Source organism: Mesoplodon densirostris, chromosome 1, assembly GCF_025265405.1.
Source record: "Mesoplodon densirostris isolate mMesDen1 chromosome 1, mMesDen1 primary haplotype, whole genome shotgun sequence".
Taxonomy (NCBI): domain Eukaryota; kingdom Metazoa; phylum Chordata; class Mammalia; order Artiodactyla; family Ziphiidae; genus Mesoplodon; species Mesoplodon densirostris.
The window spans coordinates 30,376,786-30,393,590 of NC_082661.1; the positions used below are offsets into that span (position 1 = coordinate 30,376,786).

Below are 16,805 nucleotides of genomic sequence, written 5' to 3' on the forward strand. Positions count from 1 at the left end.
CACTAGGTTCATCAGTACCATTTTTTTTAGATGCCATATATGTGCGTTATCATACGGTATTTGTTCTTCTCTTTCTGACTTGCTTCACTCTGTATGACAGACTCTAGGTCCATTCACCTCACTACAAATAACTCAGTTTTGTTCCTTTTTATGACTAATACTCCATGTACATATGTGCCACATCTTCTTTATCCATTCATCTGTCAGTGGACATTTAGGTTGCTGCCATGTCCTGGTTGTTGTTAATAGTGCTGCAGTGAACATTGTGGTACATGTATCTTTTTGAATTATGGTTTTCTCAGGGTATATGCCCAGTAGTGGGATTGCTGGGTCATATGGTAGTTCTACTTTTAGCTTTTTAAGGAACCTCCATACCGTTCTCCATAGCAGCTGTATCAATTTACATTCCCACCAACAGTGGAGGAGGGTTCCCTTTTCTTCACACCCTCTCCAGCATTTACTGTTTGTAGATTTTTTGATGATGGCTATTCTGACTGGTGTGAGGTGATACCTCATTGTGGTTTAGATTTGCATTTCTCTAATGATAAGTGATATTGAGGATCTTTTCATGTGTTTTTTGGCAATCTGTATGTCTTCTTTGGAGAAATGTCTATTTAGGTCTTCTGCCCATTTTTGGATTGTGTTGTCTATTTTTTTGATATTGAGCTGCATGAGCTGCCTGTATATTTTGGAGATTAATCCTTTGTCAGTTGCTTCTTTTGCAAATATTTTCTCCCATTCTGAGGGTTGTCTTTTCATCTTGTTTATGGTTTCCTTTGCTGTGCTCTAGGAGGTGGGTCAAAAAGCCTCTTGCTGTGATTTATGTCATAGAGTGTTCTGCCTATGTTTTTCTCTAAGAGTTTTATAGTGTCTGGCCTTACATTTAGGTTTTTAATCCATTTTGAGTTTATTTTTGTGTATGGTGTTAGGGAGTGTTCTAACTTCATTCTTTTACATGTAGCTGTCCAGTTTTCCCAGCACCACTTATTGAAGAGGCTGCTTTTCTCCATTGTATATTCTTGCCTCCTTTGTCAAAGATAAGGTGACCATATGTGCATGGGTTTATCTCTGGGCTTTCTATCCTGTTCCATAGATCTATATTTCTGTTTTTGTTCCAGTACCATATTGTCTTGATTTCTGTAGCTTTGTAGTATAGTCTGAAGTCAAGGAGCCTGATTCCTCCAGCTTCGTTTTTCTTTCTCAAGATTGCTTTGGCTATTCATGGTCTTTTGTATTTCCTTACAAATTGTAAAATTTTTTGTTCTAATTCTGTGAAAACTGCCACTGCCAATTTGATAGGGATTACATTGAATCTGTAGATTGGTTTGGGTAGTATAGTCATTTTCACAATATTGACTCTTCCAATCCAAGAACATGGTATATCTCTCCATCTGTTTGTGTCATCTTTTATTTCTTTCATCAGCGCCTTATAGTTTTCTGCATACAGGTCTTTTGCCTCCTTAGGTAGGTTTATTCCTAGGTATTTTATTCTTTTTAATGCAGTGGTGAATGGGATTGTTTCCTTGATTTCTCTTTTATTTTTAGTGTACAGAATGCAAGAGATGTTGTGTATTAATTTTGTATCCTGCAACTTTACCTAATTCATTGATGAGCTGTAGTAGTTTTCAGGTGGCATCTTTAGGATTTTCTATATATAGTATCATGTCATCTGCAAACAGTGACAGTTTTACTTCTTCTTTTCCAATTTGGATTCCTTTTATTTCTTTTTCTTCTCTGAGTGCCATGGCTAGGACTTCCAAAACTATGTTGAATAATAGTGACAAGAGTGGACATCTCTGTCTCGTTCTTGATCTTAGAGGAAATGCTTTCTGTTTTCAACTTTATTTTCATATTGAGTCTTCCTTTGGCAAGAGCAGTTTTTGCCTGTTTCTCAGCCTACATGGTTTTGTGTGCTTACTCTTCCTCTTTAATTGTATGACTTTGTTTTGATTCTATCATGGCTTGTACACAGTGGGTACTAGGTAAATATTTGATAACTTTTTTTTGTCTTCATGGAGTATGAGTAGCACATTACTTGTTTTTTTGATTATCTGGTTAAAGCTCGGGTGGACCATGCCTAATTTTGTTTTCATGAATCTCCTGATTTTTACCACCTGGACATTCAGACTTCTTAGCAACTGGGAGTTTTTCTGAAGCTGGTGCTGGCTGTTGCTAGGTTTGAAATTGCTGCTTCATCTATCATTATTCTCACAAAGATGTGTAGACATACCCGTATGGATTAATTTTTATGATATTTCTGACTGGTCTATTCCGTATTTTACAGTTGCTTATTCACCGTCAGTAACAGAAACTCTGTAACTCCGTATTGCTTGTAGTGTTTACTCAATTTCTATGTTCTTTGGCTTTGGAACATCATTTTATTAATGACAGTAGTATCATATTTTCCTTTCTCCTTTCTTTCCATGGGCTATGTTAAGTGCTCTGTGTTATGCAAAGATGAGTTTTACTAAAATTTTAAAGAACTGAAGAAATTTCAATACTTAAACATTAAAACATAGATAAATTTAGCCAAGAGGAACAGAGCAGGGCTAGTTCTGGAAACCTCTCCTAAAATAATGGAGCTCAGGTTCTATTTGCTGTCCTGTAAAGTAATGCTTCTCAGACTTTAAATGTGAATTTTAATCACTTGAGGAACCTGTTAAAATGTAGATTCTAATTTGGTAAGTCTGGGTGGAGCCCGAGATTCTACATTTCTAATTGCTCCCAGTTTATGCTGATGCTGCTGGATCTGTGAACCACATTATGAATAGCAAGGCCTTAAAGCAGAAGTATGATCTGCCTAGATATCCACTGAGCTATTAAAACAAGTTTTGCCTTCCATTTACATTTTTATGGGAATTGTATGAAATATCTTAGAGGCAGCTTTATATTAAATATAAATATAAAATATAAATGACAGGAAGATCCATTTAGTTTTTAGCTTCATTAAGGATGGATTAAGAAACATATTTAAATTAGTATTAGGGGTTTAGTTTAGCTGTTAAACATTTTTCTGATATTACTAAGCATTTTATTGTTACATGTACTCCACAAATTACTGTAATATCCGTGTAAATTAGATTACTATTTTTTTCACATATAAAGAAATTGAGATTTAGGGAAGTTGAACTTAAGGCTTCTTAGTAAATTATAAAGCTGAGATGAGTGTAAGTCTGACCTTGAAGCTCATTGGTTTGGCACTGTAGTAAGCTGCCTTCCTAAGATTGTTTTCCTGGGAAATGGGCTTTATATAAAGGTTTAAACATGTCTTATGGACCCCTCTAAAGGAGTTTATATGTTTATCTCTTTGGGAAAATTACGATAGTTTAGCTTTGTGAGTCTTTACAGAGTTCTATGAAGCTCACAGAGGTGATGAAAGAGGTATGTGAAAATGCACACACACATTTACCTTAAATGAAATAAAATCTTGTAAGGAGATATTTTCTAATCTCTAAATCAAGGACCTGAAATAGATGATCTCTAAGATTCCTTCAAGCCCAGATATCATATGATATGTGTGACATTTTTTTTATTATTTTTATTTTTTAAATTTATTATTATTATTTTTTATATTTTATTTTTTGCTTTATAACAAATTTAATCAGTTATACATATACATATGTTCCCATATCCCCTCCCTTTTGCGTCTCCCTCCCACCCTCCCTATCCCACCCCTCCAGGCGGTCACAAAGCACCGAGCTGATCTCCCTGTGCTATGCGGCTGCTGTGTGACATTTTTGTTCTCTAAAATGTAAGATAGATGGGGGACTATAAAACATTTCCACCAGCAGATGGCACTCCAACATTTCTATAGCAGGCAAGCCTTAGCTTTTCCCAAAGTAGTAACTACACAATACTAGGAACAGATAAAGAGGAAAGAGGGAAAAAAAAAAACCCCAAAACCCCAACTCATTAAAGTATGATATATTTCAGTCATTATTATGATGGAAAATTACATATATATTAAGTAATAGACCCCTATATAAACACAAATTAATGTTAAGTCATAATCTCTTATAGTACTCCACAGCACTTTTCACCAAACTCTATAGGACTTACCAACTGGATTTTTGTTAACTTGTTCATTTTCCCAGCTGGCCTGTGAGGTTTCCAAGGGCAAAGATATTCTTTGGATCCCAAGGTGGGGAGGCAGACAATACTACCTAGCCTATAGTCAGCACTCAATAAATATTTCTCCCTTTCAGTCTCCAGAAAATAGGTTAAGAAAGTCCTTGAATGCAGGAGAACATTTGTGAACATTGGTCCATGCAAAACCTTTTGTTTTTTTTTTTTTTTTTTTTTTTTGCTGTACGCGGGCCTCTCACTGTTGTGGCCTCTCCTGTTGCGGAGCACAGGCTCCGGACACGCAGGCTCAGCGGCCATGGCTCACGGGCCTAGCCACTCCGCGGCATGTGGGATCTTCCCGGACCGGGGCACAAACCCGTGTCCCCTGCATCGGCAGGCGGACTCTTAACCACTGCGCCACCAGGGAAGCCCAAAACCTTTTGTTTTATTTTCCTCTTTCAGTGATTACCTTATAGGCATCAACTCTAATGTGTTTGATGTATGTCCTTTGATATTTTTGTATGCTTGTAAAATATATTGTTTCATTTATGTGTGTTTAATTTGCACTAATGTTATAATGCTATAACTATACTTCTGGGCTTTTTTGTTTGTTTCTCATGTATCATTCTGTTTGAAGCCCATCCACGTTGTTGTATGTACATTTAGTTTGTCGTTTCTAACTGCTGCCTTCCTCATTTTACCTGTCCATTTCCCTTGTGCTGGACATCTAGGTGCCTGAAATTCCTTAGTATTAAAATCAGTGCTTTACTGACCATTCACATTCAAGTCCTTTTATGAGCCCTTTGTGAGTTGTTTGGGAATTTATGCCCCGAGTGGGATTACCAGGTTGTAGGGAATACACATATGTAATTTCACTAAATATTGCCATATCACTCTCCAGAATGGCTCAACCAGTTTACACTCCCATTAGCTTGCAAGAAGTTTCCCATCTCCCTACATCCACAACTAGTTATCCAATATTCACATTTTGCCAATCGAATACTGTAAAGTGAAAAAATTTCTTGAATGAAGGAATAATCAGTTGAGAATCCACTAAAGCTACTAGGATATATGGTATTTACTTGCATAATTTTCCCCCTATGAGGATGGACCCTCCATATCTGAACCTGCATTGTCTAAACTAGGAACAGAATAGATTCAAACAGGGCCTCCCTGGTGGCGCAAGTGGTTGAGAGTCCGCCTGCCGATGCAGGGGATGCGGGTTCGTGCCCCGGTCTGGGAGGATCCCATATGCCGCGGAGCGGCTGGGCCCGTGAGCCATGGCCGCTGAGCCTGCGCGTCCGGAGCCTGCGCGTCCGGAGCCTGTGCTCCGCGATGGGGGAGGCCACAACAGTGAGAGGCCCGCATACCGCAAAAAAAAAAAAAAAAAAAAAAAAAAAAAAAAAAAAAAGAATAGATTCAAACATTTTTTTTGAATTATCCCTTAGTATTTGAACTCTTGCTCCTCATTATCTGAAACCTAGAAATCAAATAGATTCAAATAATGTGGTATGCCTTATCAACTAAATTTACTCCCCCAAACTAGAAACCAAATAAAGTTGTATAGCAAGGGATCCAGAATATGCTGAGGTCCCACTCCAAATCAATTACCAGAATATCTGGGGGTGGGCCCAGGCATGAGGATTTTTAAAAAGCTCCTCAGGTGATTTTAATGTGCGGCTGAGACTGAGAATCACTGACCTAAACCCTCAAATTGATTTTATATCTTTCTGAAAGGGAAAAACATTTTTAAGTTTTTAAACATAGTATTATGATAGCTAGGCTTCAGAAGGTCAAAAGACAAAGTTAAAATTTAAGTGTCTGATGAAAATGAAACATACTTTCTAAACGTCGCAGCATGTCAATGTCTCTAGGTGACCAAAAGGAGTAGAAGAATTGGGAAATTTGTTGACTGTTTAGGTGGGTAAGGTTTAGCATAACCGGCATTCAACGAGGAAGGACTTGGATCTGCTTATGTGGGGACAAAACTACTCCAAAGAATTAGGGATTTAGATGTTAGTTCAGGCAGAGGCAAAATACTCAGCTGAGTAAGTATGTATAGATAGAGTGTATCAGCTGATTTTGATTATTGAGGAGTGAACTGAACCTGTGGTAAGCTTTCTATTGTCATTATTTGTTTAACTCCCACTATTATGAACTAATAAGCACTTTAGGGTATTTAAAAAGGTCAAAGTATGCCATTAGCCTAGGGACAAAAGAAAATATAATCATAGCTATTTACTTATGTGACACAGTTGTGTTCCAGGCAAATGTTTTATTACAGGCTCAACTTCTCAATGTTGAGACTAAAATAGGAGGTATATTGAGATAAATATATATGATTTATATATTTCACTTCCTTAGAAATTATCTTTAGCATTAATTCTTAGGATTGTCTTACTAAGAAACTGGTATAGTGGAAACAATATTACTCAGCCATAAAAAGAAACGAAATTGAGTTACTTGTAGTGAGGTGGATGGACCTAGAGACTGTCATACAGAGTGAAGTAAGTCAGAAAGAGAAAAACAAATACAGTATGCTAACACATATATATGGAATCTAAAAAAAAAAAAGGTTCTGAAGAACCTAGGGGCAGGACAGGAATAAAGACGCAGATGTAGAGAATGGACTTGAGGACACAGGGAGGGGGAAGGGTAAGCTGGGACGAAGTGAGAGAGTGGCATGGACATATATACACTACCAAATGTAAAATAGATAGTTAATGGGAAGCAGCCACATAGCACAGGGAGATCAGCTTGGTGCTTTGTGTCCACCTAGAGGGGTGGGATAGGGAGGGTGGGAGGGAGAGGCAAGTGGGAGGAGATATGGGGTTATATGCATATGTATAGCTGATTCACTTTGTTATACAGCAGAAACTAACACACCATTGTAAAGCAATTATACTCCAATAAAGATGTTTAAAAAAACCTTATAGTTATTTGAAGGTATGTATAAACAACTTATAATTAATGAAGCTATAAAACATTTGAAAGGCAATTTGAATTTTTGTCCTGGGACATTATCTGTGAAAGTTCTCAGGTATTTTCAATAACAGACATACCAAAAGTGTAGTCTAGTTTTCAGTCAGTAGAGCTGGCTTAGTCTCAGGTTCTTCAAGAGATGGCATTTTGAGTTTTTTGACTCTCAGTTTCCTTACCTGAATTATGAGGATACAGCTTGTCCTTCTATGCTAATGAGCATAAAATGGGATAGTATATAAATAAGTTATTATACTATTTTGAAACCTTAGATTTCAGGTGTAGGTGTATAAATTTCTTCCTACCTTATCCATGAAAATTATATTTATTTCCACGGTGAAACCCAATTAGTATCATTGATAGTTGAGTAGTAACTGTGTGTCAGGGACTAATACCTCATTTAATTCTCACAACACATATGGAGGGAAGTGTATTTATGCATATTTTATAGATGGGGAAATTGGGGCTTAGCAAGAATAAATGACTTATTCACCAAAGGTTCACATGAGCAGACATTAAGTTGTGAACTGGGTTTTTTTTTTCAAGATTTTTTTTAGCATACTACTGACACTTTTTAAAAATAAATAAATAAATAAATTTATTTATTTTTGCTGTGTTTGGTCTTCGTTTCTGTAGGAGGGCTTTCTCTAGTTGTGGCAAGCGGGGGCCACTATTCATCGCAGTGCACGGGCCTCTCACTATCGCGGTCTCCCTTGTTGCAGAGCACAGGCTCCAGACGCGCAGGCTCAGTAGTTGTGGCTCACGGGCCCAGTTGCTCCACAGCATGTGGAATCTTCCCGGACTGGGGCATGAACCCGTGTCCCTTGCATTAGCAGGAAGATTCTCAGCCACTGCGCCACCAGGGAAGCCCCCTGTGAACTGGGTTTTAATCAAAGTTGTTTGAACTTCAGAGCTGGTACAATTTCCAGTATCACATGATGCTTTTCAGGACTTATCTGAATGTACAAAAGGCAGACAGTACATCTCTTCAATGAGTGTCACTAAGGACATGAATAATTTTAATGTATTTTTTTTGTTACTTGGTTTTTTACCTATAGCAGTTTCTCAAATATCTATCATCCCTACCTCCAAAAATGTTAAGGGATTTCAAACTGAACTCGTTAATGAGTCAACTACATCTATTATGGTTATGATCTTACCCACATAAGTTTACTGCTTGGTGGTAACAATGGGAACAAAAATCATCCAGCTCGAGTTTCTTATATAATAAGGTAGAACAATCATAGAGTTATAAATCCTCTTCCCCTTCAACTTTCCATATGGAGAAAGTGTTGCTATCCCTTGCTCCTCTAAGCAGGATAGAGAACACAGTCTTTCTCATTTCCCAGTGCTGTCCTTTTTCCACTCCTGTCTCCCCTGTCCCAGTGGAAAATTGAAGGAGGCACATAAAACCTACTTAACTTTTCTTCCTTTGTCGTATGTTAAACACAGGCAGAAGAGCCTGCAGGGTTAAAATATGTGGTACATACTCATTTTATTACTGCATTTATTGACATATTAGGTAGAGTTGACCTTTTGTTTCAAGTTTATCACTAAGTTATTTATATATAGCTTAATTCTTGCTCCAGTTGTCAATTAAGGGAATATATTTGTGGCAAGTGTGGGAGAAGCAATAAGAAATAACAAGAAACAAATAGCACAACTGTATAATATTTTAGGATTTATAAAGCACTTTCTCTATGCATAACTGTATTCGATTCTTACTCTAAGATATTAATTTTACAGAGTAGGCAGCTATGACTTAGAACAGTTAAAAAAAATTACCTAAGGTAACAAAGCTAGAATCTGCAAAGATAGGACTTAAACTCAGGTCTTCCAACTCCTATTCCAAGGCTTTCCCATGAAAAGTTGGAACAAGTTGACAAGTTGTTAGAGGGAATGCAGTATTTTAGCCTAACAGTAGAGTGTGGTGGTTAACACAGACATAGTCTTTGGAGTCAGACAGCCCTGGGTTTCAATCCTTGCTGCCACTTATTAGCTGTGTACCATGAGAAAGTTGCTTAACAAGTCTGAGTCTCCATTTTCTCATATGTAAACTAGGTGGTAATAATGAATTATATCTACCTCTCAGAGTTATTCAAGAAGATCAGTAAGATAATGGTCCTGAGCACCATGCCTGGACCATAAGATCTCAATAAATAGTAGTCATCATGGACAAATACACAGGCAGCAGTGACACAGTGGACTGGCTGCTATAGCTTCATGCTTCCCAGTCCCAGTTATGGTGGAAGGAATTTTTTTCTAGCTATTAGACATTTAGGTATAGTTCTCTCAGAAGGGGAAAGCAGGCATAGATATAACCATGGCTGTGAATGTTTAATAGAAGGAAAGGGAGTCAGTGAGTTTGTGACAAGCTAAAAATGAGAAAAAAGCATAGGAGAGTGGAAAGAAATTATTGTAGTCAAGATGACCATCATTAAAAAGTATGTACACTGTCTGCTACAAAGTAGAATTTGGCCATAAATACAGGATATATCATTAGTCCCAGCCACCAGTCCTAGTACCCATGTTGGTCACTGGCATATTTCCACTGCTCTGAGATGAAATGATAAAACATTATAGTGATTTTTCATGAAGCTAAATTTATTCAGTTTACACACTTGCTTTTTATTTTGACATATTTCAGTTTTTTTTTCTTTGGATGTTAAAACGTTCTTTTCTTTTCGGAAAAAATAGTAATAAGTAGTTGACAGATTTAAGGTCCTTACTAGACAAAATAAAAATTTGGCAAATATATGTCAGTTCTTCCACACTGATACTTATTTTGAAATCCTATTGTCTAGAAATCACTGAACCAGTTAATCTTCAAGATTTCTTACAAATCTGGGAATTTAAGACTCCTAGGTATTAAAAGAATTTTTCTATAAGGACCATTCAGTAACACCAGGCAGAACATTTCCAAGGAGACTTCAGTGCATCTAGTTCCCAGTAATTCATATTTTATCCAAAGGCCTGATCCTTGTCCCCTGGGAAATTACAATCTAAGGCAGAACAGAGGTACAGATTGCTGTCACCTGCACACAGAAGATAGGATAGAAACATCAATCTAATATACACAATAAGCTACTTACAGAATATAATTTAGGGTTAGATGAGAGGAAGACAAAAATCATGATATGGGGAGGGAGGTCCTATTTGTAAAGAGTAGCCCATTGGAGAACTACACCCAAACCAGACTAAAGGACAAAACAATTAGGTCATCTCAGAGTCACCGAGGGCTATCTGGAACTCCTTAAATGTTACTGAATCACTCTATTTGCCTCGATGTCCTGAGGCTGGACATGCCTATAGAATTTCAGGGGCCAGACTAGAGAGATGGTTTTCATCAGGAATTAGGAAAAAAGCACTGTTTTATTAGGTTTGATTTTTATACTACATACAGGTTCTGGTGAAAACATTAAATACTGTTTAAAGTAACTTAACTAGGCCACCAAAAAATTACTGAATGGTTAGGTTAGTAGCAAAAACTGTGGATAAAATTCATAATTAAGCAGATTCTCATTATACCCAAGTTCATTCTTAGTCACAAGAGTAGGTATTTTTGAAAGGCACATTAATTATAGACATCTAGTGGGTGAGTGACGTCTTTATTTCATTCAGGTGGTCTTCCTCTGGTCGTAATTAATGTGGCTTCTAAAAATACATTCAGTTGTAATCCAGAGGGTGTTTAGGCCCTTGGAAAATCTGGCTTCTTGTTAAAAATATGTAATTAGTTTTAATTTTGAATATAAGCAATGAACTAATGGCTTCTGAATTTGCAAGATAAGTATTTCCTAAAGGAGATAACCAGGAAAATGCTAATAACTGGGAAAACAACTTATTAAACAGGAACCTAACAGTTTACTGTGACAAATAAAAATATGTACTTATTTTCACATTCTTCTTGAGAGCAGTATATGATTTTAGTGTGTTGAGCATGATTTGATTTACCATTAATTTAGCTCACTGGCATTTATTGAATGCCTGCTAAGTGCCTGGTTCTGGCGATACAAAGATAAATAAAAACCGTTGTTCACCAGGCTGTCACCATCTCTAGGCGGTGCTCAGTGCACATTTAAAAAATACAATAATTTCTATTGAAACTTACACCATACCACACACCCCTACACAGAAACACACACATATTTTAGAGGATCTAGGTATGTTAGAAATTTTCAGAAAATGAAGGAAGCAGGCCTTAGGGCCAGAGCTCACGTCTAATTCTTCAGTATATTAACATCTTGGTTTTAAAAATCATTAAATAATATGCTTTGGGCCTTCTTTCTCCTTTGGCCTCATTTTATGGAGACCTTCTAGAAGGTCTTCATGGCACTTCCCAGTCTCACCCAACCTAAGCTCTGTATTTCCTGGTTGCTTAGTTTGGTAGAAGCTCCTCGGGGAACTTCAGTAGAAAGTCATCTACTCCAGTCCTTTTCAGATTCCTTAATCCTATCTGAGGGGAGGGAAGGAGAGGCAGGTTGCGATTTCAGTGTTTTTCTGTGGCTGTGATACTGCCCTTGGCTCACGAACCTTTGGGGGAAACCTTGGCTCTGCATTTTAAGAGTTTTGCCTGTTTGATATCAGGAGGCCCTGGGAGGCTCCTGCGTACCCACACTGCATAAAGTAGTTCTCTTTATCTGCCAAGTAGAAGCCCCATTTTGTTCCAGAAATAAGCTGAAAGTGGAGCCTGACGGTGTGACTGCAGCAAACCAGGCCTGGCCTCTTTCCCACGCTTTAATTGAGGACCCAGGGCTCGATCTGAGAGGTGCTGTGGGTGGGGGATCTGAGCTAGGGCGGGTGGTGCATCGCGCGGCTCCTGGCTGTTCTCGAGCATCCAGGAGCTACGTGCGGGCAGATTCTGGCTTCGGCTCCGGGCCGAGTTTGAAAACCAGTCACTCTGTTCTTCTCCAGCACCAGAAAGGCGCAGTTCCCCTCGGGAGGGATAAGCCCAGGGTGACCTAGAGGAGGGTCTGGAGGGGGTAGCTCTGCTGCTGCAGTGGAGTAGAGTGGGCAAGCTGTGGCTCAGATGGGCGCAGCGCCGCCCAGACTAGCCAAGCACAGACAGGGTTACTTTGACTTGGCCTAAGTCAGCGTGTATTGAACCCCCAAGACACTTTCGCCTCAGGTGCAGGCAGAACGGAGCCACGCGCAGCCTGGGCCCTTTGCCCCTACGGGCGGATAAACCCTTTGACCTGGTCACTCTGTATATTCTTTCTGGGCCCTATCAGGTCAGAGGCGGCTTCTGTGTTGCTGCCCAGCGCGTCGCAGAGGTCCATACTTGCGTCCATGGAGTCTCCGTCTGCCCTCGGTGCTTTGGCAGGAATCACAGCCGCCACCGCAGGACCCCTCTGCAACTTAACCAGCCTTGCTCTCGCTGCTTCAACCCAAAGGAAGGGCCTGGAGCGGACGACATTCCTTGACGCTGTCAGGACAAACAGGCGCGCGACTGGTGCAGACCCTACTCCAGCACGCCCAGGACTGGCGCTGAGGCTTTCGCGTCGGGGTCGCAGCTAGAACTGCTCTCCCCAGAGCCTTGCCGGGAGGGAAGTAAAAACAAGACGTCCCGCCTGGTACCCCAAATGTTAAAACTGTACAGTTTCGATCCCTCCCTCCGCTTCCCGACCCTAGAGGGTTAAATCAGGAGGGTACAACGCCACCCCTTCCTCCTACTCCCCTCTTCCCCGCCCCGCCTCACCTTACCTTTAAAAAGTTAAAAAATGTCTGCAGTTGAAATCTCTTAAAGGGGCGGTGCTGGTGAAGTACTCTTGGCACGAGTCTCTGAGAAGGCTGGCTAGGGGCGTGAGTTCGCTCCACCAGCACCAAAACACTGAAGGAAAAAAAAAAAAAGCGAGAGAGGGGGGAAAAAGGAAGGGAAAAAAAGGGGGGAAAAAGGCAGACAGACACACACTTTAGATAAGGACAATTAGTCACCAGTGAGACCCTGTAGGAAGAGAGGTTTAAATCAGAGGGATTTAATGAGGGTGCTCTGTGCCTTTCCTGAAGCCATGTCCTCCAGCAACTCCCATCCCCCCGCGTGCCTAGCCCGGGTGGCTCTCTTCTTGGCTCTGTTGCTCCATCTCTCCCTTTCATCCCAAGCTGGAGACAGGAGACCCTTGCCTGTAGACAGAGCTCCAGGTTTGAAGGAAAAGACCCTGATTCTACTTGATGTGAGCACCAAGAACCCAGTCAGGACAGTCAATGAGAACTTCCTCTCTCTGCAGCTGGATCCGTCCATCATTCATGATGGCTGGCTGGATTTCTTAAGGTAAGGCAGGGGCTTCAATGGATCATTTTTTTTTAAGTAGCAACCCCCACCCTTTCCTATCCCCCCATTCCAAAGGGGGAAGAAGAAGAAAATAAGCCAAGCGGATCTCTCAAAGAGAAGAAAGGTTTTCCTCCTCCTGGAATATTTACTGTGAGGCTGTAACTGGTGATTGAGAAAAGCAGTGTTTTCTATTAAGATGCACATGTTTGCAATGCAGAAGGCATTTCAGAAACTTACCAGTTATGACTGAAAAAATGTTGTGCTTACATATATCCACAATTAGCCTCCCCGTCTACTTCCGAAAAGAAATAAGAGGTTCAGAGCAGTTACAGAAGCAAAGAAAAAGGTCTTGAACAACAAAGACCCGAGAGGGATGGGTGTGTGTGTGTGTGTGTGAGAGAGAGAGAGTGCCTGTCTGTGTGTGTCTGTGAGTGTTTAAGCGGGGATCGCACGAAAGTGGAATTTTCCACGGAAAGATCGTTTCGTCAGTTCTCTCCCACTCCCAGACAGAAAATGAATCTAAGCAGAGGCTTGAGCGGTGGGCAAGTTGGTTCGGATTTTTAATTTTATATCCTCCGCTGTCCTTTCCAGACTTCAGGACTTTTTAAGATACTTTTTATAGACCGAATGGTCCCCCCAGTCCCTACTCCTTAAATCTCCTGCGATAACTGCATAGTTTAGTTTTTCTCTAAATAAAAAAAAAAAAAAGTCCTCGCTCCGTTCATGGCGTATGTAAGAAGAGCGGAAAGTGTCCTAGAAGTACTCCGGGGATGTTTCGGAGATCTGAATCCAGCACTGGTGGATTAGGAAGCCGGGAGTTTTGTGATCATGGACCCTACATTACTCTAGGGCTTGGACTTTAATTGGGCTCACCCTCTCCCCAGTTGTTACTGTTCAGCAGTAAGACAATCACGATCCCTTCCCAACAGGGACAGAGCTGCAGTGTAAAACAAACAAAAAAAAGTTTACAACGTCGAATCCAAGTGTTGAGTTTAAAAAATTTCCCTCCAAATTGGAGCCTCAGCTGTGGGCTCCCTCGAAGAGCTCCGAGAGCTCTCAGTCTCACTTTTCTGTTCTGAGGCCGCGTCCGCCGCGCCTTTCCTGAGTATCTTTCACTCTGGGAAATTCGAGTTTGCTTCTCGCGTGCGCCCGCCCCTCAGCTCTCCAGGTCTCCCTGGCCTCGGCCAGGTCAGCGGACGCGGCAGGTAGCGGGAGGCGCTGTGTGGGGCGCTTCTTCCACGTGGAGCGAGCGTTGCGGGAGGACAGAGTGGTTGCTGTGGCCGCCGCCGAGGCCGTTTTGGTTCCTGCCTGCGCCTCCGCTGGGAGGGCGGGAACAGCTCTGCGCGGCCGGATTCCTCCTCGGAAGCTCTTCCGTGCAGCAGCGCGCGTCTGTGAGCTCGTCCGGGAGGTGGGGGGCGACTACACGCCTCACTTGCATCGCGCTTCTCTAGCTACGCGGACTCCTTCGGGGTTCTTTTGCTTCTGACCTTAAAAACAGCAACAACAAACTTTCATGTTCTCGCTAAATGCTTGTCGCAGAAAAGATTGTGGAAGGCGGCTTTTCGGGGAAGAAGCCTTGGCGGGGCGTATTTGCATTGGCTGTGCAGGCTTCCGGCTGGAAGGTTGTTGGAAACGCCGTTTCTGCTGGGCCGGACTCGCTCGGATGTCTCCTCGCCCGCCGTGGGCCCACACGACGGCCGATTGCGCCCGCCGGGTAACGCAGTGCCGGAGTCCTCGGCCAAGCGATCCTTCCGGCTACTGGACTTCTCCAGGCAGCCACGACTTTTGTTAGAAACTCTAAACCTGGAGTCTCTGTTTTTTCCTCTGTTTTCTCCTATCCACCGCCTTTAAGATACTCTTTAGTACCATTTGGATTGGATATTCAGAACCTGAAGCAGCAAAGCGTTAAAAATAGAGACCCCAAATTTAACAGCTGATGCCCTTAGCATTAAGAGCATCCGATTGCTCCTTCTCTACCCCTTCCCGAATTAGCAGCGTTTGGCTTTTGAAAAACCTATTTATGGAAATCCTGAACCTAAATAGGTGTAAATGGTATTCTGATGCCCCTCGAGTCCCCTACTACGCGCAGGTTCCACATTTCGGCAAACTTCATTTTCCTCAGAGCTTCCAAATGGCCCCAAGTGGGAAGGAAAAAAGATAGAGCCCAACCCGGGGGGTGGAGAGGAGAACATTACCTTTTCTGAGATCGGGCTGAATTATTTCAGGGGCCAAAGAGGCATTGCTTTTACTGTGCAAGGCGGGGCTGGGGAGTGTTCTCAGAAAGGCAAGGATTTACCCCAGGAATTTCTCGTGCTCAGGGATTTGGGAGATGCATACAGTTGTTATAAGGTAGTGGAAAAGGAAAATCAGCTTTGGCATTAAAAAAAAATTAACTTGACCTCAGGTGCCTGCTCTGAGAGAAAGAAGGCGGGTTTCACCTTCTCCATGGAGGTTGCGATGCCCCTGGGGCAGAGGAGGCAGATCCCGTCTTTCAGCCCAGAAGTTTGGCAAAAGCCGGAGCCCGGGGTTCGTGCACTGCGCGTCTCCTCCAGGACAGCTTTTCGGGCAGGGGCAGAAGCCCCGCAACTGCGCCTTAGTTCCGTGTTCTCAGCAGAGGGGCACCCCCCCCACCTTATGCACACACTGTTAACAAACACAATCTCTAACTCTTTGTAAATACTACCTTTGGTGAGCATCGTCGGGGTGCCTGAGGGAGGGGGCCACGACCAGTTGGGCGCTGGAGGCATAGCTCCCGGAGCCCCACGGCCCAAGACTGGGTGGGCTGGGGCGCCAGGCACAACTCCACAGAGAGTGGGAAGAGGGCCTTGCTGGTGCCCCGCACCCTCTCGCTTGTCCCCCGGATCCTTTCCTTTCTCCTTCTCTATCCCTGCAGCTCCAAGCGTCTGGTGACCCTGGCCCGGGGACTTTCGCCCGCCTTTCTGCGCTTCGGGGGCAAAAGGACCGACTTCCTGCAGTTCCAGAATCTGAGGAACCCGGCAAAAAGCCGTGGGGGCCCCGGCCCGGATTATTATCTCAAAAACTATGAGGATGGTGAGAAACTTGCTCCCCACTCTTGTTGGGTGGGGGAAGTTTGGGGAGTGGGAGCGAGCAATCGGTATGTGTGCGTGTAGGGTGCAGATTTGGAGGAGGGCCAGGTTGAAGCTCACCTGAAAAACTGGTAGCTGTATGCGAGGGGAAACTGGGGTGTGGGATTCCTGATGTGATTACACAAAGGGGGCTCATCAGGTGGTCCTTGTCCAGGCTGCTGGCCTTTCTTGGGTGGCTGAGTGTCAGAGGCCAAGAACTAGTAGCCAAAACTTATGACTGGCTAGTCCTATAGGGAGAAAGTGCAGTGGGTTTCTTGAGAAAATCCAGTCAGGTTCATTAAGGGGCAGGGTCACGTTTCCTTTCTAAAATTAAAGGAAGTGCCTTTTTGTTTTTCTTATTCTTTGCTTTCCTGAGATGAGGCTACGGAGGGCTTCAGCCTTTTTTGAAC

The 16,805-nt window shown here is 42.2% G+C and overlaps 1 protein-coding gene across 3 annotated transcripts in view; it reads left to right on the forward strand.

Annotated features, from left to right (window-relative positions):
- Window positions 1-13,019: 13,019 nt before the first annotated feature.
- Window positions 13,020-16,805, forward strand: part of HPSE2 (heparanase 2 (inactive)) — a 573,464-nt gene continuing 569,678 nt past the window's right edge. For all 3 annotated transcript variants that reach the window (XM_060109459.1, XM_060109548.1, XM_060109631.1), the window contains exons 1-2: window positions 13,020-13,309; window positions 16,203-16,360. In XM_060109459.1, coding sequence (XP_059965442.1) covers window positions 13,020-13,309; window positions 16,203-16,360 — 448 coding nt within the window. The remainder of the gene's footprint in view (window positions 13,310-16,202; window positions 16,361-16,805) is intronic.